General features: G+C 39.8%; 1 protein-coding gene across 4 annotated transcripts; it reads left to right on the top strand.

Annotated features, from left to right (window-relative positions):
- The first annotated feature begins 418 nt into the window (after window positions 1–418).
- l3mbtl1b (L3MBTL histone methyl-lysine binding protein 1b) lies at window positions 419–19,976 on the top strand. 4 transcript variants are annotated; one of them, XM_088999041.1, is made up of 23 exons: window positions 419–574; window positions 676–725; window positions 1,940–2,082; window positions 2,494–2,689; window positions 5,430–5,625; window positions 5,713–5,842; window positions 5,919–5,970; window positions 7,809–7,903; window positions 7,982–8,086; window positions 8,850–8,985; window positions 9,068–9,159; window positions 9,245–9,396; window positions 10,364–10,467; window positions 11,876–11,961; window positions 12,317–12,427; window positions 12,497–12,611; window positions 13,754–13,850; window positions 14,217–14,411; window positions 14,500–14,601; window positions 14,668–14,732; window positions 17,065–17,237; window positions 18,923–18,985; window positions 19,077–19,976. In XM_088999041.1, exons 3-23 carry the CDS (start codon window positions 1,972–1,974, stop codon window positions 19,203–19,205), a joined length of 2,505 nt encoding a protein of 834 aa, XP_088855167.1. In that variant the 5' UTR covers window positions 419–574; window positions 676–725; window positions 1,940–1,971; the 3' UTR covers window positions 19,206–19,976. The 4 variants fall into 4 exon arrangements, with proteins under 4 accessions (XP_088855167.1, XP_088855169.1, XP_088855170.1 ...); XM_088999044.1 differs by having other exon boundaries at window positions 420–574; window positions 10,364–10,440; XM_088999043.1 differs by lacking the exon at window positions 676–725.
- Window positions 19,977–20,825: the final 849 nt, after the last annotated feature.

The raw sequence follows: 20,825 nt of genomic DNA, 5'->3' as shown, positions 1-20,825 counted from the left end.
ACGACGCGTTGCGTAAGAATTAGACGCTATGTGCCGTAGATGTGTAGTTGGACTTGTTTTCGTTTGGGAAAAAAAGAAACGCGTATTTCCATCAGCGTTTTGCACATACACCCACTCAACTACATGTGTGTTGTCTAACCGTGTAGCTAAATAACACGTAAAATCCGATGAATATAGCATGCGAGCGTTATGTCGATTTTTTACGAAACTGCCTGTCAATAAGTATCAAATCAATGTTATGTTGAGTAAAATAGAATTGTATGAGTAGATGTAGTGTTGAGGAAATGATGGATTGTAGTGTTTTTATTCTTAACGGCAGACAATGCGAATACGCAACCGCATTGAGCTCGCTCGGATCGAACGGTTGCTCGTGTTGAACGACACCGGTGAAAGTGACTCCTCATTGGGCTGTGTCACAACCGGTTCAAAGCGTGTGTATGTGCGCGTGTCTTGCATTGACCACCGATCGTAAAGTGAACTTTTTTTTTCCTCGAGCACAAACTTGTCAGGCAAGCGCATCTTCCACGCATGCGCAGCCTCCTCAGCTCAAAATAAGAGTTAAAAGAGAAACGAGGTGAGTTCCACATTTTGGTTTAAAAACACAATAGGTTCACGAATGGTAATTTGCTGTTAGTTACGGACGGTTTGTTTCAATAAAATATATTGTCGTTTCAGGACGCGGCGTCAGTTTGCGGTATTTTCACCCCACTCCGATTTGTGAAACGGTGAGAATAAATCGTTTTTCAAGTTTCTATTGAAGAATTTAATCAGGCAACAATGTCGAAGGTGGTGACAGTTACGCGGCGTTATTATGAGTCTAAATGCTGGTATGAGAAATAATGCTAACGCCTTTTGCCATTGTTATTAACCGGGAAACTTATTATTACGGCTTGCCCTTAGCTGGCTGCATCCAATCCCGATGCTAATGCTAGTCAGAGCGGAGCTAGCTGACAGTTAGCTTTGTGTCAGAGCTAAGCTAGCCGGGCTGGGGCTGACATTCCGTGACAACAAAGTGCAGAAAATAACAGAGGCGACGGAAAACAAGTCGCCGGGAAATTACACGGCGAGCGCCAGCCCTTGTTCAATGCCCCGGTAGGGCTCGGGGATATTGTTTCGTGGCGTAACATGAGTAATTTACATAGTTTAAAACGTGTTGGTTGGCCTCTTCCCACCCCCCAATACTCCGCCATTTTGTACCAAGACGAATGCTAATCACGGGGCGCTCTTGCCTCCACTTTTATTTATGGCAGGAATTAAAACAATGCGATCGTCCGTGTACGAAGTGAAACTTAACACGCACGCACTCGCCAGTCTTCCTTCGTTACTTTTCTCCAGGTTGAGCCCCTTAAACCGCACAAAAACATCTTATTCCCACCGTTGACCCTGCGTCAGGACTAAAACGTTATATCGCAGTAGAAATCGGATCAAAACGATCACAAGTTGGACCAATCGGCGTGGAAAGTGGCGTTCTTGTACAAACGGATAAATAAACTGACCCGTAGCTTGTTTAGGGGAAGGCAAAGGGCCGTCTTTAAGAGATACTGTTAAAACGAGGAAAAGATGAATTTCTGTGGTTAACTCTGAATCGGGACCCGTTTTCTTGTGTTTATCATGAAACGGGGTGTTGGTTGGGCCTAATGAGCCGCTTTGTCAACATATTTCTCCGCTAGTTGGCCAGCAAAAAGAATCTTATTAGTGGCTGTTTTGTGTGGAATCCAAGTGCATGGTGGATCATGCGAGCCAGCACACAGTCGCCATCAAGCGGTGATGTTGCAAATCGATGTTTACAAGTGCAAGTAGCGTATGCATCGGAAGCCAGTCGAGTCGCTAACTATTATACGTTCAGTGGCAAACAAAGCGGCAGTAGTAAAAATGAGACCTATATTTGATTCAGTATAATTTGACTGTTTGTCCCCCCCCCCTCCTTTATTTCCGATAGCCTTGATTTGAAAGAATTTGTCAGGATCTGGAATGACTGACACTCCACCCAGTGACGGCCCCTCACAAGGTGCTGACTTTGACATGATGGGCGCTCTGGATTGGAAGGATGGAATTGCCACATTGCCAGGCAGTGACATCAGGGTACGGCAAATTTGTTTACAAGTTTACATGGTGACCTAGTGGTTATCACATCTGCCTCACAGTTCTGCCCTTTGGGCTTTCAAAACTTTGTTTCAGTCTCTTTGTGTGGAGTTTAGTGTGAGTGGTTGTTTGTTTGTAATTGCTCTGTGATTGACTGGATAATGCTCCACTGTTGTCGTTTTGAGTAAAAATGCTGTTTTTGTTTTACTTGTGGGAACGCATACTCACTGTTTATCTGATGAGAAGTCAGTTTAACAGGGCTGGATGCCGATTTTTTGAAAATAGTGTTTGCTTGGTGAATTTAATTTGTGACATTTTGTTAATATAATGTTTTTTTTCTCTGACCCCAATATCATCTTTGGTTGAATGTTTTCTGTGATAAATCTCATTTTTGTTCCCTGTGTTCTTCAGTTCCGCATGACAGAGTTTGGCACACTTGAGATTGTGACAGATGTAGAAGTGAAAGGGCAGCAATCGATGCCAAAAAGGGATGCATTGGACCCGGTGCCATCTCACAGTCCCACCCCTCCACCAGAAGGTCAATCGCAGACAAAAACAGCACCTGCGCTGGCGAATAATATGCAGCCGGCATCGTCTCAAGGGAAAGGTACCATGATTTACAATTGGTTTACAATAGCTGAGAATTTAAGTTTGGTAAGACCGTAATGACTTGTTTAAAATTTGAATCAAAGATAGAGTAACTACTTACATTTAATGATATAGGCAAACAAATGCCATTCGTGAAGGTAATCTTCTGTTTCGGGAAACTGAGTGTGTAATAAAATAATAAGGGTGATATTTTTTGGAAGTATATAACAACACGGCAATCATTCAAATAATCATCAATCAAATAAGATGGAGCATATTGAGGCGATAGTCATCAAAATGTCAAACTTAATACAGCAATTAAATGATACAAAGATCCAATGGTTAAGTTATAATTTTTGACAAAATTGTGAAATACTGTATGTACTTCCGGGTTGAGTGAACGCTAGCGCGTGTGGCTGCCGCCGCTCACCCGCAGAAAAAATATCCTGTGACTGTAAAGTGTCCTTGAGAGTTTTGAAAGGCGCTTACAAATTAAATGTATTATTATTATTATTATTATTATTAATATTATTATTATTATTATAGTTCTCTCCGGGCCCGCATGGGTTTTCTCCGGGTCCTCCGGTTTCCTCCTACATTCAAAAAAAAACATGCATGGCAGGCAGATTGAACACTCCAAATTGTCCTTAGGTGTGAGTGGGAGAGTGACTGTTGTTTGTCTCTGTGTGCCCTGCGATTGGCTGGCAACCAATTCAGGGTGTCCCCCACCTCGTGCCCGAAGACAGCTGGGATAGTCTCCAGAACCCCCTGCGACACTAGTGAGAATAAGCGGTACGTAAAACGGATGGATGGATTATTATTTAGTTGTGTGGACTCTTGAATTTGAACTGGGTGTTTCGCCATCTAGCGTTCAATTTGGAAATTACAATTTAAATCGATTTCAAATTCAAATAGGAGCTAAAATAACTAAGCTAACTAACTAATCTAAGCTAGCTAGGAGCTAACGCTTCCTGACAGTTAACCCATTAAACCTACCTGTCAACCTTGGCAAATAGCTGCCCTTATGAAGGATTACAATTCCTGTATAAAAGTTGTAGTACGCCGTACATTATTTGAAATGATAAAAAAATGCTAACACAAGCGGAAATGCATACATCTTACCGCGCATGTGCACGTTATGCTTTTATCAGTCCGACTGTATGCAGCAATAAAAAAATCGATTGGGGATTACTTTTGCTGGTTTGCCAATTTGACAATAGTAGCAATCGGCGGCACATTGTCATTGGCTACCAGCAGTTGAGACGAACTGGATTTGAGCCAAAATGGTCTTGGTAAGATCGGTTAATAATTATTTTCCCATATAAAAGTTGTAGTACGGCCTACATTATTTGAAATGGTTCAAAAAAAAACTTAGAATACGGCGAAAACGTTGACAGGTATGCATTAAGTCATTCATGTATTTTGCAATACATTAATCACATCACCATTATTACATCTCAACAGAACACTCCTATTTTATTGTTGATACATTCCACACCTCATTTATGGACTTAAAGGACAACCGACGTCTCCGGACAAGTTGTGTCCATAATTTGTAAAATGGCTTCAAATGACTTCTACTGGGCGTATTTTAATAAGATTCCACCGCATATAGCTATATTTTACGTTTTAAGACTCGCGCTGAACATTCAGGAAGTCTTGTTTTTGAGTTGAGCCTCCTGACCGTAAAAAAGACGCATTGTAGCGTCTTTCCATCACGTCAATGTATTTTGCTGTCCTGTTTTTTTTTTTTTTAAACCTTGTGTTACATCCAAAAGCCGCCAGCAGAGGGAGTCCAAGCTCCATGCAAGGAATGTATCAGCCTGTGGAAACGGGCTGATACATTCCTCACAGGACCTGGTCGCCATTTTTCTGCGTCTTTTGTGGGACGTTACATTGCAGTCCAGATGCCTCAAAATGACATGGAAGGACTTCTTTAATCGATGGCAAACATGTATGCTTTCCTCTTCAGAACTATTTGAATCATATTCATAACTGGATGTGTAACAACAAAGCATATTATCCGAATCTGAAGCCATTGTTTTTATTTTCCAGCAATGCAAGACGTCTTGGCGTGACGTCACGAACTGGGGGCGGAACTTTCTGAAAATGCCCAATTCGCAGCTCAAGGACGTCTTGCCTTGCTCTTGAATCAAAACAATGGCTTCAGATTCAGAGAAGATGCTTTCTTGTTACTCATCCAGTTATGAATATGATTCAAATAGTTCTGAAGAGGAAAGCATAAATGTTTGCAATCAATTAAAGAAGTCCTTCAGGATCATTTTGAGGCGTATGGACTCCAATGTAGCGTCCCAGAAAATGCACAAGATGGTGCCCGAGCTCCGTTGGAAATGGGCTGATTTGTCTGCTGGAAATTTGTGTCAGCTAGTATCAAATAGTAGTCTTGCTGCAACACACAATGATTCACCATTTCGCCATCAATACGGATCAACACGAAGTTTTCAGATGAAAAAAAGTACCCAAAATGCATTGTGTGTCGCTTTCTCAGTCAGGTGCGTTCCATACGTGACGTCACGTCAGGCATCGTCATCCACTTGAAAACAAGACTTCCTGAATATTCAGCGCGAGTCTTAAAACGTAGAATATAGCTATATGCCATGGAGTCTTTGTAAAATACGCTCAGTAGAAGTCATTTGAAGTGATTTTACAAATTATGGACACAACTTCGCGGAGGCGTCGGTTATCCTTTAAGCCTCGGCTCAATCTAACGCCATTAAAAGTACCATTCATTCCTGCAGCTCCCGCTCCTGTTGTCTTGTCTTTGGAGGAGACGCCCACTCTAGAAAGTCCCAAAGTGGAAGTTGGTCCAAGTGTGGAAGTTGGTCCAAACGGGGAGCTTACGCAATGCCAAACCTGCGGTGGTCATGTTGCTCGGGATGCCCTCTTACATGGAAAGTTTTGTAGCCCGAATTGTGCCCAGCCCACAAGTGGACGGTACAAGTAACATTCCGTCCTATGTTTTTTGTCCACTTCAAATCAAATTTGTTTCTAGCAAGCCTTTGTTTTTGTTTTTCTATCCAGGTCATCTCCTGGAGAGTCCCGGGAGGGCCAACCTGCCGAAAGTGAGACCTTAGGTAAACGTGTGCGAAAAAAGAGAAAAATCTATATGGATTCCGGCGATGAAGAGGATGACAACCAAGAGGAACCAGAAGTAGGAAGCATCCACATCATCAGAGTTACCCCATCATGACTGATAACTACCAATTTTCTATTTTCTCTTTTGCCAGGAGAAATTCAAGACGACCAAAGGCAGGAGAGCAGCCAAAATGGCCAAACTTGGTAACATTTTGTGTGTTGATACGATAAACTGCGCCGATGAGAGGGTTTCTGTAAATTCTTTAAAATCTTGTAAATGTCATGCTAGCAACCTTCAACGCATGATACATTCAAAAATATTGTACAGACGGAACATTGGAGTTATGAACAACGGTACATACGAACATTTTTGTAGTAACATATGCAGTATTCTCTCCAGTTGTACATATACATATCTTTATACAGCATATATTTTATTAAATGTTTATTTTTTAGTACAAACCAATACAGGTTACTTACACAAGCCTTAAACATACTCATATGTAAAGGACAACCGACGTCTCCGGACAAGTTGTGTCCATAATTTGTAAAATGGCTTCAATTGACTTCTACTGAGCGTATTTTACAAAGATTCGACTGCATATAGCTATATCTTACGTTTTAAGTCTCACACAGAATATTCCGGAAGTCTTGTTTTTGAGTTGATGACGAGTCCGTACGTGATGTCACTAAAGGACCGCCCTGACCGTAAAAAAGATGAATTGTAGCGGTCCTCCAATGTATTTTGCTGTACTTGTTTGGTCTGGGGACCTCGTGTTGCACCCAAAAGCCGCCAGAAGGCCAGAAGAGGGCGTCCAAGCGCCATCTAAGGAATTTATCAGCCTGTGGAAACGGAGGTGGCCACAGGAGGTCGCCATTTTGTGCCTCTTTGTTTGGGTGAGAGATTTCCCCCCAATGTTGCCTGTATGCATGTATGCTTTCCTCTTCAGAACTATTTGAATCATATTCATAACTGGATGTGTAACAAGAAAGCATATTATCCGAATCTGAAGCCATTGTTTTTATTCTCCAGCAATGCAAGACGTCTTGGCGTGACGTCACAAACTGGGGGCGGGACTTTCTGAAAATGCCCAATTCGCAGCTCAATTTTTTGCAGATTTTGGACACTTTAAGTCATTTTTTTGGTGTTTTGCATTTGACTGAAAATATCATACTGCGTGTTTTGGGTATTTTAGATGCTATAAAATGTTTTTCTGGTGTCAGTTAAAAAACAAAAAAGTGACGTCGGTTGTCCTTTAAGTCATTTTTATTGGTGTTTTGCATTTGACTAAAAATATCATACTGCGTGTTTTGGGTATTTTAGATGCTATAAAACGTTTTTCTGATGTCAGTTAAAAAACAAAAAACGACGTCGTGACGTCGGTTGTCCTTAAAATATACGTACCGTATAGTCCATACAAAATATAGTACTGAAGCAACTTACGAACGAATTCTACTTACTACCGACCATTCGGAACTTCTTGTTTGTAAGTTGTTGAGCGTCTGTATTCGACATTAAAATATTGCAAAGCAGTCTTTTCATTTAATAATAAACCAACAAACAGCCTTAAACATTCACACTGAAGCATCTTATGAACAAATTCAACTTACGAACGACCATTCGGAACATATCCTGTTTGTAAGTTGGGGAGCATTTGTATTGGGCATTAAAATATTGCAAAGCAGTCTTTTCATTCACACCTAAGGTCAGTTTAGATAATTTTCACTGAAACGACATATTTTTTCTGAATATCAGAATCAGAATCATCTTTATTGCCAAGTATGTAGAACACACAAGGAATTTGTTTCCGGCAGAACACGCTGCACTAGTATCGTCGTCAAAAAAACTGCTAAGTGGCACTATACAGTTCCATTTTGGTTACTGTTGAAAGAGTTCAAAGAGTATGGGATGGAACATGATTCGAACCCTTGACTTAATGACCATATGGATACCGTGCTGCCTCAGCATAATATATTCATCATTTAAAAAAAAAAAAGTAAAATGCATTCATATCTATTTATTTCTTCACTCTGTCGCCTAGCCACAGCCCCACTGAGCAAAAAGCGGGCATGGAGCTGGCCGGCCTATCTGGAAGAGGAACGGGCGATCGCTGCTCCCGTGAAACTATTCAAAGAGGTGAGATTCCACTGCTTCATGATCTCAAGAAGCAAAATATCTTTGCCTTTGACCAACTATCCCGCTTTTGTCTTGTAGTACCAGTCGGTTCCTCAAAGCCGAAACAGTTTTAAGGTGGGCATGAAGCTGGAAGGACTGGACCCGTGTCACCCGTCTCTCTTCTGTGTGCTAACCGTGGCGGAAGTAAGGCTGACATTTATTTGCTCAAATGTTTCTAAAATTTAATTGAGTTTAGGCATCTGTACCCGCAACAACCATTATTATGTCTTCATGGGCACATGAGAGGGAGGATATTGGCGTAATGAGTACGCTTTTCATTATCCCATTCCGGGTTCCGGTTTATTCATGAAAATGACGGATTTTAAATTGAGAACAGGCGATCGGCACAGTGACAGCTGTTAGCTTCCTTGAGATTAATTGCGCGTGCGACGGGTCCTTCCTGTAATCAAGAATCAACAGTTAGCATCGTTTTTTTTTATCATTGTCCCGGAATGGGAAGGGATGATGATGCCAGAATAAAAAGCAACAAAACGTGTGAAATCTAAAATAAAGCGATAGTCGTTTTGTGAGGAATACTCCCAAGCATTTCCAGGAGTTATACTTTGGTCAAGAAAATGTTAATGTGGATGTCTTTCAAATTGGAGTTTGTTAATAGCTATTTTTGTCAACCCATAGGAATGTAGGGTAAGATGTGCATATTTGAAATTACTAACAATGTCTTACAATTCATTGTACTTTTCAAATAAGATTGATTATTAGATGTTTGGTTGATTGTAAAATATTTCTATTTTGTTTGCTTAAAATAGTAGCAAACATGATAACATGGTTTTGTCCCCCTGACCAGGATTTTGTTGTGGACCGACCGGGTCCTGCGACCCCTGGACCCTGGCATATTCATTCCGAGACTTTTTTCTGCATTTAAGCATGAGCTGTATTGTATCAACAGATCCACGGCTATCGAGTGAGGCTTCACTTTGACGGCTACCCTGAGTACTATGACTTTTGGGCCAATGCAGACTCGTGGGATTTGAAACCGGCAGGCTGGTGTGAGAAAAATGGACATAAATTATTGTTACCCAAAGGTAATCCCACACACACAGACACACACCCGGACTTGCACGTGCATGTTAGTGGTTTCTAACTCCACATCCGTTTGCCACGTAGGTTGCAAGGATGGAGAGTTCAACTGGAGCATGTACGTGAAGAACTGCAGAGGCCAGCTGGCGCCCAAGCACCTCTTCAAGAGTCTCAACACCGTCAGTGTCCCGCGCCGTCACCGACTGAGGGCGTCCATCGGCTCTTTTCATTCCGACCGCTCTGTCAATGTATCCCCCCTTTCAGTCCGTGACTCCCTCCGGATTTCGAGCGGGTATGAAGCTGGAGGCGGTCGACAGGAAGAACCCGTCGCTGATCTGCGTGGCAACCATCGCAGCTGTGGTGGACAACAGGCTTCTCATTCACTTTGATAACTGGGATGACACTTATGATTACTGGTGAGCCCGCTCGGCAACAAGACGTCCTGACCAATACTTAAATCAGAATCATAATCAGAATCATCTTTATTGCCAAGTATGTAGAACACACAAGGAATTTGTTTCCGGTAGAACACGCTGCACTAGTATCGTCGTCAAAAAAAAAACTGCTAAGTGGCACTATACAGTTCCATTTTGGCTACTGTTGAAAAAGTAAACATTTAATAAAAATAAAAAAAGATAAATAAATAGTAATAATGATAAATAGTAATAATAATAATAAATAAAATTATAAATAAAATTATAATAATTACAATTATACTAATATTACTACCAACAACAATAATAATAATAATAATAATAATAATAATAATAATAATAATAATAATAATAATACACAATACAATGCTCCCCCCAACCTGAGAGTAGGGACCTATCATAGCTGTGTCCGGCGCCGCCATGCCCGGACATTAGGGATATATAAATAGGGCCGATACGACCAGCCAGACTTTAGTTCGCTGACAAAGCCTCTTGGATAGGAGGCGAAACGTCCGACACCTTCAAAGAAGTACAGATGACATCTGAAGAAACCTTCCCATCGATAAAAAAATAAAATAATAATATTAATACTAAAATGATAATATTAATACTAATAATACTAATATTAATACTACTAATAATAATAATACAAATAATAACGATAATAAATAGTAATAATAATGACAATGATGATAATAATAATGACAATACTAATACTATTACGAATAAAGATAAATAATAATAATAATGACAATACAAATAATAAGAATATTAATTACAAGACAAATAATAATGAAAATAATAGCAATAATAATACAAATAATAATGATAATAATGCTAATAATAGTAATAATAATACTAAAATAACATAAAATCATAAAATACGGTGTTGTTTTGTTTTTTAAGTATTGCACTACACGAGCCAACCTGTGCTTTGTCCCATATGAAGGTGTGACGCTAGCAGTCCATACATCCACCCAGTAGGCTACTGCGAGGAGGGCGAACTGACTCTGACCACTCCAGCTGGTAAGACACAGACCAAGACACATGTGGGTCAGTATCACCAACTTTGCTGTTCTGTAAGGCCTCACTAATATGTTGATTTCAATCATTGCCTGCTGCATTGCTTTTAACATGATTTGTTTTTAATCGTCAAGGCCAAAATGATGATTCATCCGGTCACATTTTGAGGACTGTTTTTTTAGCGCTATTTCTTAAATGGGTATTGACACACAAAAATGTGTCAAATGGGCTAAAATGTTAGTGAATACCATTTAATGACATACTGATTATTGACTAATATTCATATGGAGAGGTTTGGAAAAAAACCTTGCACTATTCTGAAAGAAGTGTAGAAAATGTAAAATAGTGAATATTTTGAACATAAGATAAATGTGTCTTTGACTCTGAAATATACCCATTTACCAAATACTGACGCTCCCCTACTTGCGAACATTCAAGTTACGAACAACGGTACATACAAACGTTTTGTAGTAATAATAATAACAATAATACATTTCATTTATAAGCGCCCTTCAAAATTCTCAAGGTCACTTTACAGTCACAGGATAAGTTTTGCAGTGGATGAGCAGCGGCAGCCACACGCGCCAACCCGTAAGTAACTCAAATAAATCGAAAGCTAGCTAATCGCGAGCTAATAACATATGTAGTATTCTCTCCAGTTGTACATGTATATATCTTTATAGAGTATATATTTTATTATTGTTTTATTTATCAGTACAAACCAATCCAGGTTACTTATACAAGCCTTAAACATACATAAATGAACCTTAAGCATACTTATATAAACATTAAACACACATTCCATACCAAATTATAGCACTGAAGCGACTTACGAATGACCATTTGGAACGTATCTTGTTTGTAAGTAGCATCTGTATTCGGCATTAAAATATTGCAAAGCAATCTTTTCATTTAATAATAAACCGACAAACAGCCTTAAACATTCACACTGAAGCAACTTATGAACAAATTCAACTGACGTACGACCATTCGGAACGTATCTCGTTTGTAAGTTGGGGAGCGTCTGTAAACACTCAAATTCTTTTTGGCTTTTGTTACACTCCCTCGCATTTGGGGACACGTTCCAATCCGAGAGCGTATGAAAAATTCAGCCTTTTGCCACATCAACAATCTATTTATGATGCGGTTTAAGTTTTCAGTGGTCGAGAATTGCACTGGCATCACAAGGAGAGAAGCAAAAAAATTGTTGGAAGCTCTTCCGTTTGATGCAGCTAAAAGGCAGAGAAACGTTTGATACAGCTCTTTGGGTTATTGGATTGTCCAAATGGTGGTTATGACATGTGGTTAGTTTCAACTTGTCGCGAGGTGGAACGATTGGGGAGGCATGCTGCCACCGTCACTGTCTGCACTCTTTGTAGTTTAACAGAACATCATTGAGCGTTTGCTTGTTTGTTTTGTTTTAATTTGTTCTCACCAGAGTATAAGCAACCAAAGAGTTTCTCCTGGGAGAAATATCTGGAAGAGACGAGCACACAGGCTGCTCCTGCTCGGGCTTTCAAACCGGTATGTTTCTCTTTCACTCTCTCTCTCTCTCTCTCTCTCTTCCGCCCCCCTTCTCCATGTAAGGGTGAATAACAATCTCGTGAGGAATAAAAGTATCTCTGGGAAAGTTGAAGTTAATGCGGCAGGAAAAGGAAACCTGCGCTGATGCTTCAAAGAATATTTCCTTGAGAACGAAAGTTCCCACATCCCAGTAGGATTGTATTTTTAAAAATCTGTTATGAATTATGTCTTCTCTATTGATATTTCTCCAAGCGAAGAGATACATCCCTTAAAATTGTTTCTATTTTTTTTGGGTGGGGGTTGTGAAGATTTCGTATACGGCAAAAAAATTATGTAACATTGTCGTTTCTTGCAGAGACCTCCACATGGTTTTCAAATGGGGATGAAGGTCGAAGCCGTGGACAGGAGGAACCCGATGCTCATCCGCGTCGCCACTGTGACAGACACGGAAGACCACCGTCTTAAGGTACAAAATGTCCGGCAACTCTCATCTACACTTTGGCTCCTCACTAAACCACCATTAACCATCTTTTAGATTCATTTTGACGGCTGGAATCCGGAGTACGATTTCTGGGTGGAGACAGACTGCCCCGACCTACATCCTGTGGGCTGGTGTCACAAAACCGGACATACTTTGCAGCACCCGAACAGTGAGACCCTTGTTAATCCCCTTGACAAGTTATCCGTTGGGTTGTCCGACACAATTTAGGACATGCGGGTGTTCAATTAGCCTGCCATGCGTATTTTTTTGCAATGTGGGAGGAAAGCGGAGTACCCGGAGAAAACCTGCAGGCGCAGGGCCTGTGAGGTTTTCTCCGGGTACTCGGTACAGTACATGCAAACTCCACACAGGGAAGTCAACCCTTAATCCACAAATGTAATTTATAAAATGTTTCTGAATCTTTGCTTTTAACTATTAGATTAAATTAGATTCAATTGAAATAGATGAAAATGGATTAAATTAGACGAACCTTTATTCGTCTCGCAGTGGAGGAATTTAAATTTCACAGCAGCAAAGTTATGAAAGAAAGAGGAAACGAAAAAAAGAAGTAGAAAAACCAAACAGGACCTGCTGGAAAGGCAGCCACTCGCGTGGCGCCATCTTGAGGTCAAAAGAACAAAACTAATTAATTTAAAAAATAAAATTAAAAATAATAACTTAATAAATAAAAATGAAATAACAAATCGTATAAATAAATATTGTACATCTTTTTTTCAAGATCAAACATGGATCTACCATGTATTAAGTAAACAGGCCGCTTTTATGTTCATCTACAAAAGGACGAAAAAACTTTTTTGTAGCCTTTTCTCCAATTGATGAAAAGGTTTCTTCAGCCATCATCTGTACTTCTTTGAAGGCGTCGGACGTTTTGCTGCTCATCCGAAAAGCTATGTCAGCGAACTAAAGTTGTGCTGGTAACTCTGGCCCTATATATATCCTAATGGACAGAGGTGGCGGTGCCAAACCACTGCTTTTATAGGTAGACCTCTGCTTTTATAGGTCCCTGCTCTAAGATTGGGGGGAGCAGTGGACTACTTCTTGAAGCTAATCTGATTACTTCTTTTGTTCTTTCTGATTATGTTCTATGCCTGGCTCTGATTGCCTCATTTGCTCTGGTATCACCTCATCAGCATGACAAAGCCTACGTGGTAACAATCTAAGAAGTCTGTTGTAAGCACAATCCAAAAATAAACCTCAACCCACCATAGCGATCTAGTGAAGGGTTTTGTTGTTTTAGAAAAAAAATGCTTCCTTTACTCCATTTCTATATCTCTTTGTGTGTCCTCTTAGGTGTAAATGATGTGAGTCCTCCAGGACAGGGATGTCCCACCCCAGGATGCAACGGAGTCGGCCATATCAAAGGACCTCGTTATGGGACACATTACACGTCAGTCTTGTTGCATTTTTTTCACATTTTTAATCACCGTATTCTTCGTCCATGATTTGGGCTCGAATAAAATGCGCTTGAATAAAATTGGACTTCAACGGACAGTTAAGACGGCGGAAAAACAAATCATTGGCACCGCACTACCCACTCTTGAGGACTTGCACACTGCAAGAATGGAAACAAGGACGCGGAAAATCCTACTGGACCCTCTGCATCCTGCCCATCACCTTTTCCAGCTATTCCTTTTCTAGTGCCTTTTTGCAATTTTTTCAATGATGATACTCGTGCAGCGTGTTCTACCGGTGACAAATTCCTTGTGTGTTCTTCATACTTGGCCAATAAAGATGATTCTGATTCTCTGTGCAGTCAGGTGAGCTGTCCCTACTCGGAAATCAACCTGAACAAAGACAGCTTGCTCCCAGACCGTCTCAGCGGCGAGCGACCCCTCATCCTCGGCAGCGCCGTTCCCCGCGGCCGACGCCCCGAGCCCATCACCGGTCCCGCCACGCAAATCGTCTCCACCCCAGATCGACTCGAAGCGGGTGATGACTCCCACTCCAGGTCCGCCCTATGAGAGCCCCTCTCTTGTGTTTGACGTGCATCACAATGCGACAGAATTGACCTGAGAGTCAGTTGTCTCTGTTGCTAGGAAACCACCAGAGGTGGAGCCTGAGCTGTCAAATTACAGTAGCCAGCCAGAGGCACTGAGAGGTGCCAGTGAGCAGAACCAGAACGGAACCAGGCTTAAAAGGTTGAAAAACACAAAAAGTCACATCACACCAAAATGAATTCTAAGCTCTATCATTGTTCTTTTCAGGACTGCTCCACTTCCCAAATATTTGAAAATGCATTTTGTGAAAGAAGAACCTGGTGATGGGAAAGGTGTGTGCAGTTTTTTACATCATTTTTTCTTAAATATGTAAAAAAAATCTATTTTATGTTTGACAAACGAAGGGTTTGCTGAATGTGCAGGTGAATTAGTTGGCTTTGGTAATCAGGTTAAGAACCACTGTGACAAAATTAATATCATATGAATGTAATGCTATTAAAAAAAGCGTAATACAGTACAGTCAAACCTCGGTTTTCAATCGTCTCCGTTCTCATCCAATTCGATTTTCAACCAAATATTTAGTTTTTTTAATGCCTGCTTAATGCATGTTCGGTCGGACATTGTGACCAAAGGCTTGAACACAGGAAGATTGTCTTTTACTACCGGCAGGGGACGCGGCAATTCATGACCGACGCCCAACTTCTGCAGCCCTCTGCCAAGCTATGTATTCAGAGTATATGCAAATTTAAGTGATACATGAGTAAAACTTAGTCTTCTTGATTTGAATACCCCGTCCCTGTGCATCCCAAGCACCAACAACTGTAAAACAACAGAACATAGACATTTTAATTGGTTGTCCTTTCAATGAGCTGATGGATTTGTAACCTTACTAATGACCTCTTCCTCTGAAGGAGTTCACCAAATTGTAAATTAGTCCAAGGCCAGATATTCTACATGAAGATGACAGTTTAACAGGCTGTGTCTGTTCACCTCAGATTGACCCCAGATTTTCTGTGCTCCCATTGTGGGCCTTCTAAGCATGAAACTTTTCAATATAATGACTTCTTTTCTGTCTATTAATGCCCCGGTATACAACCGATATTCGTTTCTCAATCAAACTGAGCGCACCGGAATGCACCACTCGACTACCCTTGCCACTCTTACAACTCCTTATACGTCACGCCCTCCTGTCATTCCAATGTTAATGTTGATTGGATTGGATTGGATTAGGCGTTATTAGTCACACAGTGAAGAAATTGACATTTCACAGCAGCAAAGTGATGAAAGGAAGAGGAAAGGAAAGTAAGAAATAGGAAAACAAAATACAGGAGCTGCTGGAAAGGCAGTCACTCTTGCAGCGCCATCTTAAATGATGTTGATGTTAAGATTGGTGAAAACAAAATATTACAGTATGTTCTTGTAGTATTTTAAAAATTTAATGACCTATTAGTATGCTGTAAAATAGTTTTAAAAAGTGCTTTAAAATAATTGTTTTCTAGATTTGGAACGGATTAAAATTGTTTACATTGATTATGATGGAAAGTGTTGTTTTGGTTTTCAAACATCGGTTTTCGAACAAGTTTTTGGAAGGATTATGGTTGAAAACCAAGGTATCAATATACTCCCATTTTAGTTTAATTCCCCTCATGCACATAAAAAACTTCATCTGTAATCTCAGTGTCTGAAACTCATGACAAAAAGTTAGCGGACACCAGGGCAGACAACTCTGAAAAGTTGTCTGCCCGGCCATAAAGTTGCCTGCCCCATTTTTCACAACTTCAAACACAATAAGCATGCTTCTGATTGACTGCCGTGCCGTGTATACAAATTGCCAAATGAACCGGAAACGTATACAAACCAGTTCATTTGGCAATTTGCATAGACGGCACGGCAGCCAATCTGAATCCTGCTTTGTGCTTCGGACTTTCCCGAGCGTTATAAGGTCGTGCATCTGCATATAATTTTCCAAAGAAGATGCACAGAACCTCAGCCCCAGCAGAAAGATTCAAGAGAAGCGAACACAATTTATGACGCTAAAAAACGTAAATGTTTATTATACCGTGACTGTAAAGTGTTCTTGAATGTTTTGAAAGGCGCTTAGAAAGAGGAGTTCACGTGGCTCGTAGCAGTTTGCTTGTAGCGTTTGCTTTATTGAATAAAGCAAACGTTTGATTCAAAAAAGAAAATATATATATATATATATATATATATATATATATATATATATATATATAAATATATATATATATATATATATATATATATATATATTCTTTTTTTTCTACGCCCGACGTAAAAGTTGCACACCGGGCAGACGTTATTTCAGACACTGGTAATCCGCATCAGTAATGCGACTCACCTGTTGTTTTGTTTTTTTTGTCACACAATTTCAACGCAACTGCTGTTCGCAATCAGATGTCAAAACAATGCACTCAAGAATAATGCTAAGATGATTTCTACGAAAAGTACAGAATGCTAAATTAACCCCTTCACTGAATAATCCGCCTGCTAAAAATGTATCAACATTTTGGAAAAAGGAAAAACTTGATCCTTTTTTTGTTGAAGTTGTAAGACTGCGGGTGCTATCGAGGTTCCACTGTGCATGTATTCAAACAGTAAAAACAACAGTATAACTAACTTGTCTGCTATTCTCACCCGGCACAGCCACCCCGGACTCCATTTCTCTCCAGCAAGCCCTTCATGAGTCTGTTTTCTCCCCTGGTATCTCTGCCGCCGCCCCCCACCGGGTGGCGCTATGTTGGGACAAACACTGTCAGTTGCTGCCTGAGGTTTTGGGGCTCACCGCTAAGAGGGTGGCAGGATGGAGCACTGAGGAGGTTAGCCATACAACTGTGTGTAATATTTAATTGCGCAATTTTATGAACCAAATTTCACACGTAAACATGAATACTTTTAACAAGTTACAACATATATCGAGCAATAATCAAGCACGTTTTGTGTTGTAGAGCATTGTGGCTTGTTTTTATTTGATGGGTTGAGTTGATAGCATTCCCCATCACAATTCATTTTCACCTGCCAATAAGAAACTAGATCGTCCTCTGCCATGCTTTTTCTGTACTCAGTGTTTAACAAGTGCAAATGCTCTTTCACTGTCTGCATTGCTGTGAGGCAGGCATATAGACTATTAGTCACACTATTCATTAAGTACAAGGACTTATGAGGATGTGGTAAAAAAAAAATACAGTGATACCTCAGCATATGAACTTAATTGGTTCCAAGAAAGTGTGTGTAAGGTGTAAAGTCCGTCTGCTAAACATTTTTTTCCCATAGGAAACCGTGAAAAATGAGAATAATCTGTTCCCAGGTCCCCATAAAACATAATTTTCTACTAAATAAGCCTTGAAACTATACAAAATAGATCTTATTTTATGTATAATAAATGTGGTATTATATTGTAATTAAAGAAATAAACTGTACTGTATAATACAGTCATTTTATTTACCTTTGTGATGGTAGTTGTCAATGGATGACGAACTTCCAGGTTGGCTCTTGATGATATCCGAGTGAAGTTGCTGTGCTTTCTCAGTGATAATACCCTCGGTCACACTGTCCCCTGCTAGCTGCTTTTTGTTAATCCAAATCAACAGAAGTTTATCAACCTCTTCTATTGCCTGAGACCATTGCTTAGACAACACAGAAACACCCTCAGCAACACCGTAGCAATGGTCGACTTAGCATACTGGTACTGGGACGCTAAGTCACACAAACTCACAGCTCGTTTGTGTGTTTCGATGATCTTCTTCTGCTCGACTGTGATTTTCTTTTGTGTCCTGCGCAGGCTAAACACTAGCCTGCGGTGGGGTCTTTTTTGGTCCCATAATATCAAAAGTACTCCACTCGATAACAAACCACATATGCACTCAAGGGGAAGAGTAGTCCGCCAGCCACCGTGGCACTCTGTGCAGTTTGGTTCGTTTGCCGAAAACTAGTTTGTATGCCAAGATTATATTCTCGCGAATTTAATGTTTGTAAAGCAAAAGATAAAGCGTTCGTAAAATGAGGTATCACTGTAGTATATTTTTATTTTTATACTTTTTTAAAGAGTGGTCAATCGCTACACTGATTTCTAAGGGGATTTATGTATTTCTTACAATGTATAATGTTTATTTAAAAAAATATGAATGATATTACGGCCAAAAAAAAACACGGTAAAATGTTTCATTTAACTGATTTCAAAATAAAATTCTAACTTGTTTTCTCTGAACTTTTGATCCTTCTCGAGACGTTACGGACAGACTTTTTCTCAGTGGTGGACTTTGCTTTTTACCAGTAGCTATATTTGTTAGAATTAATATTACTGGTAATATTTAATGACGAACACGAAAATATCTCAAAATTGTATTTAAAAAATAATTTGCGTTTGCCGTACACATCTAAAAATGTGCACAAATCGTACGAAATACGGCCGGTTGACAGGTATGTTTATCGTTCACCAATTATAAAGCGTTACAATTTGTCCAATGCGAAAGCGTGACGTGTGTTTGAATTGGTTTTCCAACAGGTGGCCAGTTTTGTCAAAGGACTTCCAGGGTGTAAAGAACATGCTGCTACATTTAAAACGGAGGTATCTTTCTCAACAATTTTTTAATACATATATCGAGTGATTGGAGTTGTGATATTTTAATCGTGAAATCTATTTATTTTGTTTCCTTCAGCAAATAGATGGCGAGGCCTTTCTCCTGCTCACCCAATCAGACATTGTCAAGATCCTGTCCATCAAACTGGGTCCGGCCTTGAAAATCTACAACTCCATCCTCATGTTTAAAAGCGCCGATGAAGAATAACTGGAGACTCCCGACAGAAACATTGACAACAACAAAAACATCAACATCAAAAAGTTGTTCAATGGACTTTTTTAAAGGTGGAAATCCTTTGTATTGTTTACTGAAACGTCCAATGTCTACAAACAGCTTCAAAAATGTTCCTCACATTGTTTGTAACACACATTTTTTTACAGCTTTCAAAGCTGGTTGATCATGCATCATTCTTTTTTTTTCCCCTTCAATGAATAGCACTATGATTTGTTTCAGTCTCGCACTGTAAAGCAAGTGAGAACAGTATTAGCCATGAAAGGGTGAAAACCTCTTTTCCTAACATGGGCTGCATCCGTTTTTTATGTAATCTCAGAGGGCTGTTTAAAATGTAACAACCATTTCAACAACAAAGTACAGTGAGATGTAGATTTTTACCTCTCACTGGTCTAACAGGTAAATCAACAAAATTCCCGTTTTATCATTGTTTTGATGGCACATGAATGTCCAAAAAAAAAAAACTATTTTTTTTTTTGCCATTGTAAATAAGAATACAGCTACACAAGGATTTACTCCTGCTTGATTATGCAAAGATGGCAGGTGAGAAAAAAATGTATGAAATGATTAAAAAGGCAACAAACTGTTGGGTCATTTTGAGGCCTCTCACCAGTTTAAGACATGTGCATCGATGAGTGTTTATATGCAAACAACTTATTTATGTATTGTAATTTAAGGGTTAATGTATCCAAGGAGTGTGTGAGAGTGTGTGCAAATTTGTGAATGAAATAAAAGCAATGCACATTTCTTCAATCTTTTCATTGTCAGCTGATATTAAACATACAGTGCTACCTTGGCTTACGAGTTAATTGGTTCCCAGACAGAGTGTGTAAGGTGAAAAGTGTGTATCCCAAAAATTAATTTCCCATAGGAAACCATTAAAATGAGAATAATCCGTTGCCAGGTCCCCATAAAACATAATTTTCTACTTTCTGATCCTTAAAACTACACAAATATACCTTATTTTATGTATAATAAATGTGATATGGTATTATAATTAAAGAAATAAACTGTACTATATAATAGTCGTTTTATTTACCTTTGTGTTGGTCGTTGATGGCTTGATGGAATGGAGTGGCCGGTTTCATCATTATACACTTGATGAGGAACATAACCTTCTTTCACCATCTTGAGCAATGATCCCTTATAGGTGCTTTCTCTGTGATAATTGTATCTAGTTCCTCATCAATTGTGTCCTGTTTAGCTGGGTTGATAGCTTTTTGCATCAAGTTTACAGATGGCTTGTGCGGGTTGTTTGTGCAGCCTGATTGATGGGATATTTTAACCTTGCAGTCTACACTCTGCTTTTGAACTATCAAAGTTGAAACTCTCACTGTGGTCTGCCTGTCTCTTTAGTGTTTAAACCAGCTCCCCTCGCTGCTGCGTTCTTGACCAATCACGTGGCGTTAACCGAAGACTGGGGTCGTGGAATAGAGGACAAAAACAGTCGGCTGCTATTTTGTTGTTAGAAGAACAGGCTCGTTCGCAAACGGCACATCACTCATTGAGGCAGCTCCGTGTGTATCCCGAAAAAGTTTGTATGCCAAGGTAACACTTTCATAAATTTAACATTCGTAAACCGAAAGGTTCGTAAAC

The sequence above is a fragment of the Hippocampus bargibanti genome, linkage group LG06 (genome assembly GCF_051943395.1).
Source record: "Hippocampus bargibanti isolate YZ-2025 linkage group LG06, ASM5194339v1, whole genome shotgun sequence".
Classification (NCBI taxonomy): domain Eukaryota; kingdom Metazoa; phylum Chordata; class Actinopteri; order Syngnathiformes; family Syngnathidae; genus Hippocampus; species Hippocampus bargibanti.
This window is presented reverse-complemented; position numbering and strand designations above follow the sequence as displayed.

Coding starts and splice junctions, on each gene's coding strand:
- l3mbtl1b (XM_088999043.1), top strand. CDS start 1,972: ATGACTGACACTCCACCCAGTGACGGCCCCTCACAAGGTGCTGACTTT. Junction 12,428..12,496: donor CGGAAGACCACCGTCTTAAG/GTACAAAATGTC, acceptor ACCATCTTTTAG/ATTCATTTTGACGGCTGGAA. Junction 13,851..14,216: donor CGTTATGGGACACATTACAC/GTCAGTCTTGTT, acceptor TTCTCTGTGCAG/TCAGGTGAGCTGTCCCTACT.